The following is a 20,878-nucleotide window of genomic DNA, read 5'->3' as shown; positions in this document are numbered from 1 at the left end:
TTGGGTGTACTGTATTTTTATTTGCTAAATCTAGCAACCCTAGTTGAAACGATAATATGTTGGATACATTGGTTAAACCAAATGGATTATTTATTTTACCTGTTTGGATTCGTTTTGTTCTACCTTTTAAAATGTGGCCGCAAAAATTTTTTTTAAATCTGTATGTGGCTCACATTATTTCTGTTGGAAAGTGCTGTTCTAGGTTATTCTTTCCACATTTGTTTATCTCCTTAGGGGATATTCTTAAATGTGGAACTGCTGGGGAAAAGGGCACCCATTTACTTATGGGTACTGGGTTCTAATTTCCTTTGAAGCTTAATGGGAATTTAGGTGGCAATAAGAATGGAAAAGGGTTCACCTCCCTGTCTTCTGCTTTTAGTTCCCCAATCCATGTGGGGTTTTAAAGTCGGCTTTCCCCTACTTGGGTAATAAATATAAGTGCCATTTATCAGACCACAAACTGTACTTGCAGATATAGCACCTTGAAACAACCCAGCCAGGCCCCACAGCTGCTCTGAACCTGAAGAGGAAACAGTGGCTTTGCCTCACTGCCTGCTTCCCTCCTAGCTGATGGATTGCTCTAGGGGAGAGATTAGGGTTTGCAGACCCTGGGCTTTTAAAAAAACAAACTCCACTACCCACTGTCATCCCAGTTCATGGAGGGGTCCAAATGAGCCTCTCTGGGGGAAATCAGTTCAGGACTACGGATGTGCCCTGTCTTTTCTCCATTCCTCAGGGGCTTTAGGCATTTGGAAAAAAAAAGAAAAATCAATCCTCTGTCCCCCTTCCTCCAAAGGCCTGCAAACAGGAAGCTGGCTTTTGCAGGAGTAGCCTTTACCTAAGAGTCCTGTGGAGGTTATAAGCACTGGTCTGCACATGAGTGTGGTACAGGCTGGTATCAACACTGGTGGGAGAAACTGGTGCCCTTAGGCTGGTTGGGAAAGACTGAGTGTGACGGAGAAGGAAGAACCTTTGACATTTAGCAACATTTATGGGGTACCAGTCCTTTTCTTTTTTTAACACCTATAATGAAACAAATATAATTCACATACCATACTCTTCTCCCAAAGTGTACAATGAGATGTTTTTAGTATATTGAAAATGGTCAGAGTTGTGCAACTGTCACCACAATCTAATTTTAGAACATTTTTGTACCCCCTAAAAGAAACCACATCGGCAGTCATTCCAGCCTTCCCCCAGGTTCCCTTCCTCCAGCCCCTGCCAACCACTAATCTACTTTCTGTCTCTATGGACTTGCCTATTCTGGACATTTCACAGAAATGGAATCCTACAGTATGTAGCCTTCTGTGACTGGCTTCTTTCACGTAGCATAATATGTTTAAGCTTCATCCAACTGTAGCATCTGTCAGTGCTTCATTCCTTTATATGGCTGAATAATATTCCACTGGATGGATGGACCACACTCTCTTTATCCAGTCATGTGGTGGTGGGCACTTGAGCTGTTTTTATCTTTTGGCTGCTGTGAATGATGCAGCTATGAACATTTGTGTACAGGTTTTTATGTGAACGTACGTCTTCACTTCTCGTGGGTAGATACCGAGGAGTAAAACTGACTGGTCAGATGGTAACTCTATGTTTAACTTTTTGAGGACCTGCCAGACTGTTTTCCAAAGTGGCTGCACTGTTTTCCATGCAGTGGATGAGGGTTCCAGTTTCTCCGTATCCTCACCAACACTTACTGTTTTCCATTTTGATTAGAGCCATGGTAGTACAGTCTTTTCCTTTTCAATGTAGTTTGTGTTTTCTATCATTTATTTGAATTTTATGAGTGTGCAAGGGCCGCCATAACAAAGTACTACAGACCGTGTAGCTTAAATGACAGATACTAGTTTTCTCACTATTATGGGGGCCAGAAGTCTGAGATGAAGACACCACTTGGCAGGATGTATTTCTGCTGACGACTCTCTGGCTTGTGGATGGCCATTGTCTCTGTCTTCCCATCATCTTCCCTTTGAGTGTCTGTGTTCTAATCTCTTCTAATGACACCCATCATAGACTGAATTAGGGCTCCACCCTAATGACCCCATTTTAACTTAGTTACCTCTTTAAAAACCCATCTCCAAATACCATCCCATTCTGAGGTCCTGGTGGTTATGAATTTTGGGAGGACATAATTCAGCCCATAGCATTTATTATAAATTATTTCAGAGCCACAAAAAGATATGAATAATATAGTAATGAATACCATGGCCCCCTACTTAGCTGTAGGAACAAATGATTACCAGTCAGCACAGCCCGAGCCCTCTGGGTGTTTCTCTTCAGTGTGTGCAGTAGTCTCTCCGTGCAGGTTTTACATCTTACTGAATCCTTACAGCAGGGCTAGGAGGTGGATAGTATCCTCGCCATGGTGTAGTGAAAACTGGGGGCTCAGAGAGGTACTCTGGCATGCTTGGGGCCACACAGCTTGTGAAGAATAAGGCACTGGTCCCCAGATCTGTCCCCTGCTATGAGGAACTTAGTGAAATGTGGAGGGAAGGGGGAGGGGAGGCTCACTGCTATGTTTATGCATTTCCTGGCCGGTGGGGTTAAAAAGTTAACTGAACGGAAGAAGTAAGTAAACGACTGAGTGCCTGGGCCGCCTGGGGTCTCTGGGTTCCCAGGTTTGCAGCCGGGCTTCCTCCCAATTTGATGCAGGTTGGGTTGAAAGATCAAGGGTGCTCACTGAGGTTGTCAGGATTTGAGGTAGGGAGCGGCATTGGGTCCGGGTCAGGTTACTTAACAAGCAATTAATGATAAATGATGATTAGCTAGAAATGCTTTGATCTCCCACCTTGCCTCCTGGAGGACAAGGTCCTTTTCTGGAACTGATTAGGTGCTGTGAGGTCATTTCTGATGTGGTGTCTTTCAAATCAAAGATGCTACTGAATCACCATCCATCACCATTCACCCGATTGGCTGTTTCCACCAGTGGTGATGGAGTTGTTTGATCCGACTACAGTCTGGCCGCTTCCTTTTATGACCAGGTGGCGGAATTTGGGGGGGCCTGTCTGTGACCTTAGAACTCAGCCGGAGGAATTGAGCTTATTTGAGGCCCGACCTCTGACCTCAGTAGCGAGTTGCCCTTCTGCTCACCAGTCAGACACTTCTATCCGGTTAGCTTGCTGGTCATTCACGGAGAAGGAAACTGAGGAAAGAAGGAAGGGAGGTCGAGCCACAGCTGCCTGTGGAAAGTAAGCCTGTTGAAGCATCCTGCTCCTTAATCCATTATCTCTAGTGACCAAGGCAGGCTGCCACTTGAATTTTAATTACTGCAATTTTTTTGGAGTGTAGAAGCAGAGAGGCGGGAGTGTGTATGAACAAGTACCCTGACAGGGGACATGGGGACAGCCCTTTTCAGCAGTTACTGAATCAGCTTCCTTATGGGGATGTTACGGGGCCACCCAGGAACCAGAGGAGGAAGCGACACATACACACCTGATGTGTGTGTCACCCTCAGTTCTGCTTTGTTTCTCTTCCCCTCCCTCCCCGGTTGGTCATTTAGATCTGGGAAGTCTGATAAGTCTAGTGTCCCTTGGGAGGGACACACACAGCCTTTCCCTGAAGGAGATGCATCTGATTCAGTGAGGGAGGCCCCCATGTACTTCTTGGTCCTACTCTGCTCGCAATTCCTGTCACAGCTGCAGTAGCTAAGTTGATGGTTTAGATTTGGGGAGGAGGAGGAGGACGATGACGGCGAGAGTGGCTACCATTTATGTTGCCTAATCAGGGCCAGGCAGTTTCCTAGAAAGACAGTATGGTCCAATGAGGACTGGTCCTCAGGCATCAGCTTTACCTCGGGAACGTGTTTAAAAAAATGCAGCTTCCTGGGCCCCACCCTGGACACTGTGGCTTGGTGGGTTTGGGGGGGGGGGGCAGGGAATCTGCACTTTCTAAACACTGAGCCGGTAATTCTTCTGCATGACTAGAGGGAGCTCTGGGGTCAGGTGCACCTGGGGATTGAATCCTGGCTCTGCCACGTACTAGCTGTGGGGTTGTGGGGGAGTCTGAGCCTCAGTTTACTCATCTGTAAAAAGGGCTCATAGTGCCCTTTCTTCAAGGCTGCTGTGAGATGCTGTCTGTAAAATACCTCGATTGTAGGCCATCAGTCAGTGATAGCAATTATAAGTTTTCATAATATGGTTTATAAGTCAGTGTTGACCCTGAATTGCCTTCCCACAAGGCTGGTGATTTTCTCAATAGAAATAGAGAACACAGAAGGAAGAGCCGCAGCAGAATGGGGTGAGTTGTTTAGAGACATTTCCCACCCCTAAGTTACTCTTGGCTGATACAAAGTCTTAATCTCCAACAAGGGCCTGAATGGCTAAATTTCCCTAACGCAGTCCTGGGTGGTGCAGAAATGGCTGGTGTTTCCTGCGCAGGGGCTGGGTTAAGAAAGTGCTGCTTCTTTATCCCTTTCTCACTCCCCTGAAGGGAGAGGGTTTGGTGAGCTGGGGAGGGTGACTGTCACCTTAGAATGTGACAGCCCCTGGGGTTTCAGGCAGCTGAGGCCACCAGCTTCGTTGCTGGGCCAGGGTAGGAGGAGAGGGTGTCGAAAGTGAAGGATGTCAGGCATGTCCAGTCCTTCGACCCTTCTGTGAGCAGGAAAAGGTGGGAGAGCAGCCGCTGGTGATGGGCACAGGTGGTGGTCAACAAGCAGGGAGGGGAATCCAGGGGAAACAATCTGTGAGAGCCTTGTCTGGAATCCCCAGGGTTTTCCTAAGTGACGACTAAATCGTTTGTGGACGTGGGAGTCCAGCAGGTTCAGCAAAAACCTCTGATGAAAGAATGCCCACAAAAGATGGCTCATTCTGAACAGAGTTGTAGACAACATCAACAACAGGAAAATCCAGTTGAAAGAACATTGTTGATGGTGCAGGAATACCATCATTTCTTATAAGCTGTGACCCAGGTCTCTGGCAGGTTTACGTGAGCTCCGATTCCAACATTTCTTGGTAACTGAACCATATGACAAGGATCCCATCAGAGCCCCCTGCTGACCCCCCTTTAGGACCAAACTGAAGCCAGGAAGTGGAAGTTTCTAGAATCATACCATGTAACATCTAGGCAGGACAGATCAGTAGCTTTGCCGCTGGCTTTTTGTAAGAGGTCTAGCCGTCTTCTCCCTGTCTTCCCTCTGTACGTGTCTGTTTCCAATCTCCTCTTTTCGTAAGGAAATGGATCACTGGATTAGGTCCCGATTTTAATTTCATCACCTCTGGAAAGACCGTGTGTCTAAATAGTCACCTTCTAATATACGGGGATTAGGACTTCATCATATGAATTTTTTGGGAAAATACAGTTCAGCCTATAAACTTGTTATCAAACCTTCAGTGACTCTCCATCTTCTTTAAAACCCCTATCCTGGCCTCGAGTGCCCAAGTCTCCACCTGTAGCCCTGCCTTAGCATCTCAAGATGTCCTCTCGTCTTGTCAGAATTGCAGGGGAACTGAATTATGCTGTGTTTTCTATTTACTGGCTGGCCTTGGCTTCGCTGAGCCTGTTCCCCTTTTGGGAATTCCCTTCTTACTTCCCCATGTACAGAGTCTCTACCTTTAAGCTAAACCTAATTCCTTCTTCAGCAGGAAGCTTCCTGAGCTGTTTTCTACTTGTCCCCCCAGAGCCCCTCTCCAGGCTTCTCCAGCCGGCTCTGTGGGCTGCATCAAAGGGCTTCCTGGGCTCTCTGGCTTCTGGTTGGGCTCAGTCAATGGGAGGGACCAGTAGGCGATAGGAAGGCAGGAGGAGAGAGGCTGGGCTATTTTTCCCTCCAGCTTTCTCTGCCTGAGATCATTGCAGGTTTGTTGTTTCCTTCCACTGAAGACCATGGCTCCCGTGGCCTTCTCCAACTTTTCTCTATGTTTCTGGTAACTGTTCCCGCCCCTAGTCTATGGACCAAAGGGAGGTAATGGCTTATCATTGTCAGGAGGCTCAGGGTGCATCACCGTGCCTTCTTGGTTTCTCTAACCCTACTTACGCTCTGTAAATTGAGCCTCTGTTAAACTCTTCTCCTCGACCAGGTGGGAGGGTGCCGGGGTGCCATCCATTTCCTGCCAAGATCCTCACTGATACACTTCCCCAATTTCTCTTTTCACTGGATGTTCACATTCTGCTCTGCACTGTCTTGCATATCTGTCCTAATCCTCCACTAGCTTATTGAGACTAGGGCTCGTCTTATTTTTTCCTTGTCCATTTTTGTTCCTGTCATGTGTGATTGCTCCCAGATAGCATGGGCCCAGGAGATTGTTGAATGAATGAACTTGATAGCAAGATCTTCCCAGAGCATCTAAAAGATGGAATTAAGTTCAATCAGTTTTAGTTTCTTTGGTCTCTGACCTGCTCTCCTAATGCCTCTGAGTCCTCTCTTTGGTGCGAATGAGGTTCTCTCCTTATTTTAACTTTTGTGTCCCCGTGCCAGCCAACTAACTGTTGAAAGAACGCTAAATAGAAGAGTAAGATGGGCTCCTTGGTGCTCCCTAGACCGTTTTGTCCCTCAAAGTTAGGCATCCCCTTGTATCCCACTGACTTAGAAAGATCTAATCTCACCTGGGCTCTTTCAGCCATCATCTATGTCATTGTAGAACCTCTTTATTGGAACTTTAAGACAGCGTTCAACTGAAATAACCTGTAATTAAAGTCTGTAGCCTAGGATTTCTTTCTTAGTCGGATAACCTGCTCAGCTGTCTGTGTTAATAATTCCAAAGACAAACTCTTAGAAAGCAATTGCGATACTGAGAGCCCCTGCCTTCGGTGGAGTAATTAGAAAGCCAGGAAGGCACTGTAAATGATTACTTTCCTTTATCATGGTTATATTTCTAGAACAATGGCGTATCCTTCAGACATTTTTTTTTTTTTTTTTTTGGTCAAACGTCATCGTATATTTCCCATTTTAAGAGGAGACACTTGATCACTGACACTGGGAGTAAGTTGTCATGTTCTCGCCCCGCTTCTCTATAATTTGGCTTTGTTAGAAAGATGGATGTGTGTGCAACCAAATGCTGTTGTCAGATAATCTGTTCTCCACATTCAGGTGATCTAGAGAAAAAAAGGGCATGCTTAGGTGAAAATGTTTGCATTGTTTAATTTTACTTCATGTGACAGACAAGGTGGGAAGGTATTTTTGGGGACAAAGAAAGTGGGAAGTGAAAGCGACAGTAAAACCTGCTCTAACCCACTGACCTTCTCCACCAACAAGTGTAGATGACTAAGCAGCAAAGCATTTGCAGTTCAGAGATAATCTCACGTGAAAAAATGATTTTTTTGGGGGGGGGCTTCCTATTTAGATTCATTTCTCTGTCAGTTAATGTTTAAGAGACAAAATGGCTAGAGAGGACTGGTTGGTTTGACTGTTCCCAGTTGATTGACTCTTCCGGAGAAGGGTGTTGTTTCTTTTATTTCTTTTTATCACTTTTTAATTGTGGGAAAATGTACATAATGTAAAATTGACTATTTTAACCACTTTTAGGTATACAATGCAGTGGCATTAAGTCCATTCACATTGTTGTACAACCATCACCATTATCCACCTCCAGAACATTTTCGTTTTCCAAAGCTAAAATTTGTCCCCATTAAACACTAACTTCCCAGTCCGCTCCTCTCCTCAGCCCCTGACCACCACCCTTCTATTAGGTTGGTACAAAAGTAATTGCAGTTTCTGCAATTATTTTTAATCTTTTAAACCGCGGTTACTTTTGCACCAACCTAATATTTTCTGTTTCTATGATTTTTGACTACTCTTAGCAGTACCTTGTATAAGTGAAATCACACAGTATGCCTTTTTTGTAACTGGCTTATTTCACTTATCATAATGTCTTCAAGGTTCATCCATGTTGTAGCATGGGTCAGAATTTCCTTCCTTTTGATGGCTGAATAATATTCCATTGTATGGATATATCACATTTTGTTTATTCATTCTTCTGTTGATGGATGCTTGGGTTGCTTCCTTCTTTGGCTATGGTAAATGATGCTGCAATGAATGTGTGTATAAACATTTTTTCAAGTTCCATCCTTTCTTTTCTTTTGGGCATATACCCAGAAATGGGATTGCTGGATCATATGGCTAATTGTATGTTTAATTTTTTGAGGAGCTGCCATACTGTTTTCCACAGCAGCAGCACCATTTTACATTCCCACTAACAGTACACAGGGTTCCAATCCTTGCCAGCACTGTTATTATTTTTTTACAATAGCCATCCAAATGGGTGTTATTTCTTTTTAACTCACTTTAGTTTTTATGCTGAATTATTTAAAAAAAAAATATAGACATCATGATGTTCTACTCCTTAATACTTAGGTTTACATCTTTGAAAAAGAAGAATATTTTCTACATAGCCGAAATAATGTTATTGCACTTAGCAAAATTTATAATTCTTTAATACCATCTAATGTCTGGTAATACTCAGATTTCCCAAATTGTCCTTTACAGCTGCTTTGCGCAAACCCGGATCCAAACCAGGACCACCACGTTGAATCTGTTATTAATTCTCTCTTTTAATTTAGACGTTTCTCAGGACAGTGATTTGTACAGAAGATGGAACCATTTGTCCTGCAGAATATGCCACTTTATGCGTGCATCTGATTACTTCCTTATGGTGTCATTTATCCCTTTTTCCCTTTTTCTTATAATTTCTGTAAATTAGACATTAGATCTAAAGCAGGGGTGTCCAAACTACGGACCGCGGGCCAACTGCGGCCTGCGATCCATTTTTAATTGCCCGGCAGCAAATTCCAAAAATATACCAGAATATGGCCCACACATGAAACCTGGGGGTATTGCATTTCTTGGTTTTAACTCTAGGTGGAGCTACTGAGTGGATCAAGGCAGTTCCTCTACAAAACAAAATTAAGGAAAGAAAAATTTTGCCACAGCGCACTGAAAATGACAACACCAAAGAAATGCAAGATAGCAAGTGAGTGTAGAAAATTTCAGACACGGTGGGAAAGTGAATACTTCTTTATGGAAGTCAAGGGGAAGTGTGTGTGTTTGATTTGTAATGAGAGTGTCGCGGAGATGAAGGAGTACAATGTAAGACGACACTACGAAACCACACATCAGACCTACTTGTCCTACCCTGGTGTGGAACGAGAACAGAAGGTTAAGCAGATGACAACTATCTTGCTAGCTCAACAACAGTATTTTTCCTGTGCCAAAAAAACTCAAGAAAATGCCACAATAGCCAGCTATGAGGTGGCTCAACTCATTGCCCAGCATGGGAAGGCTTTTTCAGATGGTGAATTTATAAAACAGTGCCTTACTAAAGTCGCAGGAATAACGTGCCCAGAAAAAAGTCAAGAATTCGACAGCATTAGCCTATCAAGAAACACAGTTGTGCGGCGAATCGAAGACTTGTCGGCCAACATAAACCATCAACTGTCAGACAAAATGTGTGCTTTTGATTTCTACTCCATTGCATGTGATGAGAGCACAGACGCCAGATACCGCACAGTTATTAATTTTTTTGCGGGGAGTTGACAATAACTTTTGCGTTACAGAGGAGCTGCTTGATCTCAGCAGTCTGAATACCACAACAACGGGTAAAGACATGTTTGAAGCTGTGTCAAATGCAATTGACAAGATAGGACTTAAATGGGACAAGTTGTGTGGAGTTACAACGGATGGAGCTCCAGCTATGCCAGGCGAGCGCAAAGGAATGGCCTCTGGTGTGCGCCCAGGTGCAGGAGAGCGGAGGTGAGGCAGTTAAAATGCACTATATCATCCACCAAGAAGCACTCTGTGCAAGACAGCACAGCTCAGCGACGTGATGAACACTGTTGTGAAAACGGTAAACATAATTCGAGTACGAGCAGTCTACCACAGAGAGTTTCAAACTTTCTTACCTGACGTTGATGCTGAATATGGGGACCTGCTCTACCATTCAGAAGTGCGCTGGCTAAGTCGCGGCTCTGTGCTTCGGCGGTTTTATTCTCTGAGATCAGAGATCGACCAGTTTTTGAAAGAAAAGGACCGACCTCTTCACGAGCTGAGTGACCCTCTATGGTTGGCAGACCTGGCGTTTTTAGTTGATCTCACTGAACACCTCAACACACTCAACAAAAACCTACAAGGCAAAGACCAACTTGTACTGCAGCTTCACACACACATGAAAGCATTCTGTGTGAAGCCCCGACTGTTTGAGGCACAGTTGCGCACCTTCAATGTCGTGCACTTCCCCATATTGTCCGAAATCAGATCTGCGTTTCCAAAGGCCGATCTCTCTGATAAAAAGGGGAAATATATGTCTGTGATCACATGTCTCATGACAGAGTTTTCTCAGCGCTTCCAAGATTTTTCTACCATTGAGAACGATATCAAGCTGTTCGCGACTCCCTTCATGACAAATGCAGAGGAAGTGGAAGCGAGTCTGCAATTAGAACTTAGAGAAATGCAGTGTGATGATTCTCTGAAGAATCAACGTCAGCTTCTCTCCTTACCTGACTTCTCCCGGAGCTTGGAAGAAGCCAGGTTTCCTCTGATGAGACGCTGCGCAAAAACAATGATGAGTCTTTTGGGTTCAACATACATATGTGAACAAACGTGTTCTCTGATGAGGCGGAACAAAAGCAGATTGAGAACCAAAATGACCAACAACCATCTCTGTGACGTCCTTCGCATCTCAACCAAAAAACTGACTCTGGACCTGCCAGCAATGCTGCAGGCCAAAGCGCAACTTCATTTTTCCTACTGAGCGCAACCGTGTTCCCGAGTTCAAAATACATTACACGTTCCATGTGTTATTAAGCCCTATTACTTAATAAATGTAATCATTTTATGTTGATCGCATTTTAAAAACAAATATTAGTTGATCTGTTTACAATCCAAACTTATTTGCATAACAAGCTTGAACTATAGTATATAATTTATTTTATATCCCCACCCCCTCCAGGTCTGTCAAGGACCACCATCCAGAAGCAATCAGAGGCAGCTGTTTTGAGAATGAACTGCCAACCTTTTCTGTTCTAAAAAAAAAAATCCCATTCATGAAAAGCAGTGTTGTAGGCTGATTGATTTAGTTTACTTAAATAAACCAGCTGAGGCAATACGTACTTCACCTTGAGTGAGTGGCCCGGCTGTTTGTGTATTTTACCGCATATGGCCCTTGGTGAAAAAAGTTTGGACACCCCTGATCTAAAGGCTTGGTTAGATTAAAGCTAAATATCACAGTTACTGGATTAGAGTGGTGATGGTGGTCTGAGTCCCTTATGTTGGTCGCTCTTTCCTCTGAAGAACAATCTGGAAGGGGATGCGTTTGTCCCCCTGCTTCCCTCCACCATTCACTGATAGTTTCAACACTTGTTGATCATTCTTTCCTGTATCAATAGTTTTATCAGGAGATGCTGAATGAAGCTTTGAGGCGTATCGCCCGCCTCTATGAATTGGCTGCCTTTCTTGCCCAGAGCTGCCCCTCATCTATCAGGGCTGCCCTTAAATACCGTTCCTCCTGAAAAGGTAGCATGCACGCTAATTCTTTCCCTTTACAGACCCATTTTCAAAGTAAGGAGTCGGTTTAATGGCAGCTTCAAATGGTGACAGATGAGTTTTGTCAGGCTTTTTCTATTTTGAGTGTCATGATAAACTCATGGATTCTCATAGATCCAGGGGGATTTTAAAGGAAAATTGGCCTGCTGGAGATGAGCCACTTTGAAAGAAAAGCAAGACTAAATCAAGAGAGGCCCCTGGCAGGAGAGAGAGATGCAAACCATTCCCCTAGTCACTCCAACCTGCACAAATGTGCATTTGTCAGGCCTGCATCCCTGTGAAAGTGAAAGGTGTTAAAGTTTGTCAGAGCCTATCAGCCCCCACAGTGACTGTTAGCAGCCCATTGAAGAGGTGGTTCAACTATCTGTTTGGTTTGGTTAGTTTCAACATGCCCCAGGGTTTAGGGCAAACATTCCCAACAGGTTACCTTCTAGGGATAGGAACGAACTAAGATCACTATTAAGTGATGGCTGATATACCGGGGGTGCCAAAAAAAATGTATACAGGTGGACACTTTGGTCAACGTTGTTCAAGCAGTAGTTTGCCGTCATCAGAAGTGTCTGGACGCTGATGGTAACCACTTTGAGCACCTCTTGTAATTGCAGAAGTCAAACGGGACTCATATTCATCTTTTGTTATCAGTATATATTATAATTTTAATACAGTTTTCCTTTCTTAAAATGTGTGTAATTTTTTTTTTGGTGCCACACACACACACTTTTTTATTTAGGTAAAATTTATCTACCATAAAATTAATCATTTTAAGTGTACAGTTCGGTGGCATTTAGTACATTCATGATGTTGTGCAACCATCACCTCTAGCTAAATTCCAAGATATTTTTGTCACTCCAAAAAGAAACCCTGTGCCCCATAACAGTCACTCCCCACTCCCCCCTGGCACCCACTAATCTGCTTTCTGTCTCTATGCATTTACCTATTCTGCACATTTCCTATAAATGAAATATAATATGTGGCCTTTTGTGACTGGCTTCCTGCACTCAGCATCATGTTTTCAAGGTTTTTCTACATTGTAGCGTGTGTCACATCCCTTTTTATGGCTGAGTAAGATTCCTTTGTGTGGATGGACCCCATTATTATATCTACTCATCACTGGATGGAATTGAGGTTGTCTCCACGTTTTGGTCATTGTGAACAGAGAGAGCTGCTGTCAATGACGAACATACTTTTACTCCTTTACCGACTGCTTCATCATCCCGTTTTGACTAATCTTTGTATTTGGTCTTTTCTTTTGAGTCTAAGATCCACACCCAGCACTTTACATCCTGTTTCTCCAAAGTTTGTCTTTGGAGGATGGTGGGATTGACAACACGATAGGTATTCCGTGATAGGTGCTCCGGTACCAGGAAACCCAGGAGGAGATCTGGTCTTGTTACGAGGAGTATTTTTAAATTCCAAAAGTCTTGGTTATAGGCTGGAATTACGCTGGTATTTCATGTATTTTTAGTCCCTTATCCTTTCCGGAGCTGGTGTGTTAGGGGGTGTTTGTAAAGTGAAACAATTTGTCTCGTCCAAATTGTCTGAGCACTCAGCCTTAGCCTGGATTTTTTTAGGGAAATAAATAAAGAAGGGAAGTAACTTTCTAAGGTCAGCGAATGAACTGGAAATGGGGTGGGTGGTGGGAAAACATTTCTCGGAATCAGTGCCATTCACCTGTTAAACTAGTTAATTAAAAAAAAAAAAAATCCTATACACCATCACAAACCTTCCAGTGAATGTGAATACCATGTTTCCCCCAAAATAAGACCAAACCAGAAAATAAGCCCTAGCATGATTTTCCTCAATGACATCCCCTGAACATATAAGCCCTAATGAGTCTTTTGGAGCAAACCTTAATATAAGACCCCGTCTTATTTTCGGGGAAACATGGTGTTTACTGGTTGATTTTGGTAATGTAAGGAGACATTATTAGAAGAACCCCATTTAACAGAAAGCTTGGTCTGTTTAAAGGACCCCTATGACCAGTATACGTGGTTTTTAAATGCTGGTGGAATGCCTTTCCGGGGGAAAATAAAAAGTTAAATTACATTAGTAATTAAATAACAAAAGCAATTAAATAATTAGTAATTAACAGAAATCACTGCAGCCCTTTGTCATAAAGTCACTCTTTGAACCATGGTTTTATCCAGGCAATCCTGGAATCAGTCCTAAGTTGCTATGTGACACTGTAAAAATTCCTCTTACTTACATTTTATTAGAAAAATAACTCTCCAAAAGACCTCCTTTTGCTACTAAGGGAGAAAAAAACCTATTGAAGAACAGAGAGACAAATGGTAAAATAATAGTAAACTAACTGAAGCATGCATTCTCTATTGCTTGTTAAGCATAAATTATTACTGGCATTAGGAAGCAACCCTTTGCATGCCTGCTCTGTCATTTCTGTTCCCTTCTTAGGGGCACGTTGACAAAAGGTGTCCCTTGGTTCAGGAGTGTACAGGCCAGTTACTGGTCTGGACACACAGAATCCATTCTCTTTTCCTACCCTGATCCTCTGGAAGATAATGTTCCCAGGCTGTAGCCATGCCCTTTGTGACAGGGGCACCAGGAAAGGAGCCACATTCAGGAGAAACTCTCAGTCTAGGGAAACAGAGTCCAGGGGCCACTTGCCCAGTCTGCCCTTTTCCCTTCCCGTTCCCGGAATTGGGGATGGAGAGAGAGGACGGCTTCCCTTGTCCTTTTACCTTCTCTTCTTGCCTGTCCCCACCCTGGGACAGCCTGCAGCACCCTTGGGTGGCTAAGTCTGGGCAAAATCTCTCGGCAGAAAGGGGTCGGTCTTTCCTGGTGTCTCATGATCTGATAGGCAGACCAGAAAATTGGATGACACTCAGAGAAGGCAGGGAAGTGGGTGATGACTGACGGAGGCGGACTTGGCTTCCACCGGTTTTTATTTCCTCACCACTTGGTGAAAATTCTGGATCCTCCTGGCTCAGGGCAAGTGCCAACTGCCCGGTGGCATCAGCTTTGGGGAGCACTTTCTAAGAAAGGAAGCCTAGGCTAAGTGGAGCTGGGAGAGAGTTCAGTTCTTCAGGTCACTCAAAGATGATGACGAGAGGGAGAAAGCACGAGCCTAAGGCACGATGTAAATGCTAAAATTTAAGGTGGCAATTCTATTGGGCAAGGGCTGGTGTGATGCATTTGATATACAGTCCAGCACACTATTAATAGAAAACAAATGTTGGATGATTGTACCAGTTAGCTAAAGGAAACTCGACAGAGGAAAGTAGAGGAGTGGGAAGCTCCTCGCAAATGTCAGAAGAGGAATTTTTTAGAGGCGTTAGGACAGTGGCCGGCCAGAGCTGCCTTCTTAGCCTTTAGAGAGAACCCACCACATCCTCATGTCTTAGTTCTGGCTTCCTACTTCCAGACGTGCTCCATCCCCCCGCAGCCCCCGACAGCATTCAGGCAGCAGTCTGGTTACCAAAACCCTACCTACGTACCTGTCCTGAAATTGGATTTCAACAGAGAATACAGAATGTGCAAAATTTAGTAAGGGACGGGTCATGTAAGTCGACGTTGTTCATTTGGATTATTGCATCTGCTCATTTGGCATCCTCCTGTCTTGTGTCTGGTGTCAGGCATCAGAGTGGTATGATTGACAGTCCAGGCTCCAGCCTCCAACTGCCCGAGGGTTCAAATCTAGGTCCATTCATTTCCTAGCAGCGACGTGTCTCAGTTTCCTCCTCTGTAAAATAGATGAACAATGCTACATACGTGATGGGGCTGTTTAAGGAATAAATGAGATAATGGCTACAGCACACTTAGCACCAGTCTAGCCCTGCAACCATGCTTTTTCGTAAATCTTAGCTGCTGTTATTGTCTGGATTCCCAGAGGGTCTCTGGATAGTGTTGTGAGGGGCTGTAGGCTGGAGAACTCTTTCCTAGTTTTCTTTGGGCCTCCATTTCCTCACCTGTGAAGTAAGGGGATCTGGCAAGGCCCCTTCTAGCTCTGAAATGATATGACGGAAGGAAGTTTGTGTTAGCTACAGCTTCTGTTTATCAACACTTTCCTGTTCTCTTCTTGGAGCCATAATTGAGAACTGTCTTTTTACTTTCTTAAATACAGAAGTGAGCTTTTGAGAATTTGCAAAAGAAATCAGCCGAATGGCTAGTTTAAATAAGCTTGCACTCCTGGTACATAATGAGAGAGACCTTCAAAAGTCCTCCTCCCTACTTGTCTCTTGATGCTACGTTATTTGGGTATCTCTGTACCCTTACAGTTTTGACCAATTACAATGAAGTGAGAGCATGGTTAACTTTTTTTTTTTTTTTTTTTTTAGCATGGTTAACTTTGTATCAGTCTCTCCCTACCCATTAAGGGGCTTCCTACTGGGTAGTGTCCCCCAAGACATCCTGAGATTAAGACTTCAGTCCAGACAAGGTAGCTTTTGCAAAGCTGAGTCCTTTGGGGGATGAAATGTATGGGGGGTATTCTTTTGCTTGTTTTTGTTATTAACAAAAACAATCCCTGAGTGGGATTGTGAAAAATTTAAGAAACTCAGAACAGATATGTTTCAGTAAAGAGTAAGTCTGCTGAGGTTCCCCCCCCCCCATAGTGTCAGTGGGTGTGTACATTTCAGACAGACTTTAAAATCCACTCAGTAAAACTGACATCCCTGTTCATTCACTCCTGTGGGGACTCCCTGCTAGAAGCCTCCTGAGTTTTATTTACAAGTTCTCTGCCACACTTTCTGCCTTCCTTGAAAGCCCAGGCCATGACCTGCCTGTGGGTCCCTTCTGTTCTCACAGTGGATTTTGGAGCTAGTGGTCTGAGCATGAATAATGGTTGGACAACATTGCAGAGCTGATCACCAGATTTCACAGCGAATGGGCTTTTTCTTGGGAAAGCCTCTGATTTCTTTATGGGAGATCATCCAGCCCTCTGTTAGGCAAACCTTCCCATGTGATAGATGAGTCTGAGCAGGTACAGGTATTCATGTTTAGTGTTGCCTCGGACATTTCTAGTTAGATGATAAGCATGCCAGCTGCTCAGCTGTGTCGTCCTGCTCCTTAGCTTGCCATCAGCTATGGTTTTGACGTTTATAACAGACAGCACTGATCACTTTAGCTAACGGTCGGAGCTCCTCCTCCAAAGTAAAGGCTGCTGGCATAAGTGCCCCAAAGACATTAAAAAAAAAAATCTCTAACTGGGTTTACAGTAACAATTTTCTGCAGAAGTGGATTGCTTTTGGAGTAAGCACTAGGAACCTTTACAGTTTAAGAATGTAGAAACCCAGTCCTTCTAGGCCAGCCTCTGGGGTTGTCAGTGTCCTAGGAGAACTGGGCTCTGGCCTGCAGCTCCCTCAACCCTTCCAGTTCGACTCCTGGGCACCGCGGGAAGGAGGGATTCCCATCCAGGAGGATGGGGCACCCACCTGGGGGGGGGAGTACTTTCAGGGCTTCTCTGTAGCAGCCTCCAAGTCAGCTCGATCTGAACTCCCATCTGCACTACTCCACTTTTGACGCTAATTCCCTCTCGACCTGGAAGGGCAAATCTGAGGACAGAGGGCAACGACAGAGGACCGGCCCAACCCAACTGTCCGAGTCTGGGAAAACTGGGCCCCCAGACTCTATTTAGCGCAGCGGGCCTGTAAGCTCCGGATACGGGACTCCGGGTTCGCGGACATTAGGTCCTGGTCCCAGAGCTTGTGCAAATCCGGGAGCCAGGGTGCCAGCCTTTGGGGGCACAGGGACCCGTGCCTGGCGTCGCGTTCAGGGCCGCACCCCGTGGCCCGTGCTCCCCGGGTCTCCCGCGAGACGCCCCGCAGGACACAAAAGACCCCACCCCAGGTCAGGCGTACATTTCCTGTTAGATTGGCGGTGGCGTGCAGCCACCCATGTGCATCCCGCGGCGCGCGGGCCGGGCGGGGCACGGGGCACGCCCCCACGCAGCCCCAGTCCCCGCGCGCCAGCCGCGAGGGGCCGCCCTCGGCGGGCCCGCCCCTGTGTCACCGCAGGCCGGGCTCCCTTTGTGTGCGGCCCGAGCGCCGCGGCCGCGCCATTGGCCCGCCGGCCCGGGGGGCCAGCCCCTTCCTGGCTCGCCTCATGCATATGCATGAACGCCCCGGCCCTCCCCCCGCCGGCCCCTCCCCGCCCCCTCCCGCGCGGGCGTGCGAGGCGCGCGGCGCGGCTCCCTCCTCGCGGCAGCGGGAGCCGGAGCCCGAGCCCGAGCCCGAGCCAGGGCGAGCCGAGCCTGCTCCGGGCGGGCGGCGGCGGCGGCGGCGCTCCAGCCATGTCAGCGCGCGCGAGCCTGGGCCCACCATGAGCCATGGCCATGTCCGTGAGCGCCGAGGACGACGACTATGAATCGGAGCCGGACCAGGTCGGGGGCCCGGGGTGGGGCTGAGGGAGGGACGCGCCACCAGACCTCCCGACCGACCGACTGACGCGCCCAGGGCGGTCGCGACGTCGCTCCGCCGCGATGAGGAGAAAGTTTTGCAGCCGCCGCCGGCGGGGCCGGCGGGGCCGCCAGGGCCGGGCCCGAGCGGGGCGTGGAGGAGCGCGGCAGGCCGGCGGGCGCCGTGGGCCCCGCAGCTGGCCGGGGCAGGGGGCGTGTGCGAGCGGCTGTGCGTGAGGGTGGCCGGCGGTGCCGCGGGGACAATGTGGGCCTCGCCGTCGGGCCGGCCCTGCCGGGCGCGGGCCAGGGCCCGCGGGCAAGTTGCGGCAGGGGCGCGCCTCACCCTCCCCTCGCGCCCTCGCCCGCGGCCCACGCGCGTGACGGCTGCCGCGGGCGCACCCGGACCTGCGGGCGCCGGCGCCTCCTTCCTTTTCGTTTGCAAAGTTGCACCGGGACGCTCGGCCTCTGGGCTGAAGGACGCTGCGGCCGGGAGGGTGGGCGGCCCGGGGCCCGTGGGCCCGACGGCCCGAGCTTTTGTCTGGGTGCCGCGCGCCCGCCGTGGGCTGACGGAGACAGGAAGGGGTGCGAGCCTCGGCCGGCGCGGGGAATCCGGAACCCGGCGAGTGCGCTCCGCGGCGGCGGCGGCGGGAGGAAGCCGTGACCCCAGATGGCAGTATTTGGCCTGGGTTGGGTTTAGAGGGGAAAACAACCTCTCTTGGGACCAGGGGGGGAGAAATCTTTGTATAAAACAAAGCCCTGGGTGTGTTTACGGTGTGAATTTACTACGGGAAGATTCGTGTGTAGGAAGCGGGAGAAGAAAGTGGAGGTTTTAGGAAGTATAATCTGCACAGTATTTGAAACAGGACACAGGCGACGTAGACTCGTCCAAGGAATTGAGCGTTGGATGGTTGAGTTGTCATGTGGACGTGGGACGAGGTGAATACGATGCTTACTTATAATCCTGGGTGCATTTCCTCCGTGGGATTAAGATGTTTGGAGAGTTCAGGCCTAGATGTAGGAACGTTTTTTCTTTCCATTAGACGTGATTGAGGAAGTACTGTATATGCTACACTTAAGTCATTGCACACATGTTATTAAGTGGTTTTATGTAACAGAGATGAAGTTAAATTGTATTGTTTTCTCAGTTTCACTGGACATCTTCCAGGCACGTGTACTTTAGGAGATATTCCTGAATCTCACTGGTCTTGTGGATTGGATTAACCCAGAGACAACCCAAGCCGTTTGGGGGCTTGGAACTTCTACCAAGTCTGTGGCACAGCCTGCGAATGAATGGTTCTCCTATTCTTGCCACTTGGTTCACACCTTGTCTCTTGGTTTGAAAGTTTCAGTTCGTTTTGGATCTACCTTCTCCCTGCCTACAGTTTATCATTTCTGTGGCACCTGGTTACTCATAAGGCACTTGTAAGACTCTTCTTCAGGATTGACTGCACTTTGGTATTTCAGGATTGAGGTTTCTGGTACCTATTTTATTTTATTTATTTATTTTTTAATTTGGCCACACCCCATGGCCTATGGTAGATGCAATCTTTGACACTGTATAAGATGAGACTTAGTATGTCTCTGGGCTTAAACACATGTTTTCAGGTCCTGCTACTGCTGAGAGAGGTCGACCTCATCAAGAGGACCTGTGTTCCCGGGAGCCAGATTTTGTTTCCCTCCTCCTCACTTCAGTTGGCCAGGTTGTGGCCCTTGGACTTGGTAGCAACAGTGCTCAAAGTCGCCCCGTTCACATTAAGATGATGTTTTCCACTCAGGTGCATTGAGATGACCTCTAAGCCAGGTCAACGGGCAGCAGGTTTTCCCCACAGTCACAACAGAGAAGATGGTTGTCCGCTAAGGAAACCTGCACTGGGGACACTCCAGGCTGTGTCTCACTGCAGCTAGCCTCCCTCCACCCTTTCCTGACCAGTTTCCTTAGCTCCCGGGATTGCCCGAAGACGAGTGGCTTCCTCCAGTCACCTTACAGGCAGTTGTGACGCAGGCTCTAGACCCCACTCTTCTCTAAGTCTCCTTCCAGTAGGGCTCGGGGGCGTGAGTCGCCCTCTTCCACCCAACCCGGCCCGGAAGGAGAGGCCCTTCCTGAGGTGTGAGAGTGTGGGTGTGCAGGTGTACACCCACCTGCTGCATGAGAGGACCCAGGGGAGGCCCCGTGGGAGGTTCCTGTAGCCTTGTCCTTCCCTGCAGCTGTGCCTAGAACCCCCTCACCCCTGCCCCTCATCAGAATTTTGCCTGCTGCTCCGTAAGTGTGCACTTCTCTCGTCCCCACCCGAGGCTGGGGTCCAGACCTGGGCCACATCAGGCTTCCTTAGGCCTGTTCCGCTGGGCTGTCCTGTCTGCCCCATGCTTTCCCACAGCAGCCTGGGTTTGCCCTTCTCCCGATGTCAGGCCTTTGGGACCAGAGTGAAGGGGTGGGTGGGAGGAGACCCCTCTCATGCGCTTTGCCAATGCTCATCTTTGGCTGGGCCTTCTCCCATCGACTTCATTTGCTTCTCCACTGCAGAATGTGCCTGAAAATTCTTCAGCTCTGCTTTTCAGTTTGAGGAGATGCCCCTTAAAGAGGGGCTTGTTAGTGAGAAGAATTCTTGTTCCATCTTGTTTATTTTTAACCCCTGAAGTGAAAATAGCTTTATTCCTTTTTTTCTATAAAAATGATTATTGCATATTGAGAATCGTGAAAATGTTAATTAGGAAATTATAAAGAAGAAAATCTTTCAGAAATTCATGCAGCCCTAACCACTCTGTTAAGTCATTATAGCTTCTTAAATAGTGACATTTTAAGACATGGGTCCCTGAACCTTCCTGGAATTATACGGAAAAGTTTTGTGACTTTGTACCTATATGTTTTCCTGGAGAAAAGGTCCTTAGCTTTCCTCAGACTCTCCAGAGGTCCTCCCATCCCCTGGGTTTCTGGTAGCTCTTGTGTTTTTATTCTCTGGCTCCTTACCCTCAGCATGTAAACAAACTGAAGCCCTCCCTGGGGTCTCCAGGTGTGTGTTAGCCCCGCCCCCCTCCACGCAGTGCTGCTGAAATCCAGC

At 47.0% G+C, this 20,878-nt stretch overlaps 1 protein-coding gene across 14 annotated transcripts in view; it reads left to right on the top strand.

Moving 5' to 3' along the window:
- Positions 1-20,878, top strand: part of KDM2B (lysine demethylase 2B) — a 131,561-nt gene that overhangs the window by 84,905 nt on the left and 25,778 nt on the right. Inside the window, exon 1 of one of the 14 annotated variants that reach the window (XM_074321549.1) lies at positions 17,575-17,807. The exons of the other annotated variants lie outside the window; for them this stretch is intronic. Coding sequence (XP_074177650.1) covers positions 17,754-17,807 — 54 coding nt within the window. The 5' untranslated portion in view covers positions 17,575-17,753. Of the gene's footprint in view, positions 1-17,574; positions 17,808-20,878 lie in introns of those variants that run through there. 14 annotated transcript variants of the gene reach the window in all.

Source organism: Rhinolophus sinicus, linkage group LG16 (assembly GCF_036562045.2).
Source record: "Rhinolophus sinicus isolate RSC01 linkage group LG16, ASM3656204v1, whole genome shotgun sequence".
Classification (NCBI taxonomy): Eukaryota; Metazoa; Chordata; class Mammalia; order Chiroptera; family Rhinolophidae; genus Rhinolophus; species Rhinolophus sinicus.
Note: the sequence above shows the minus strand (reverse complement) of the source record. Positions and strands in the feature narration are given on the sequence as shown.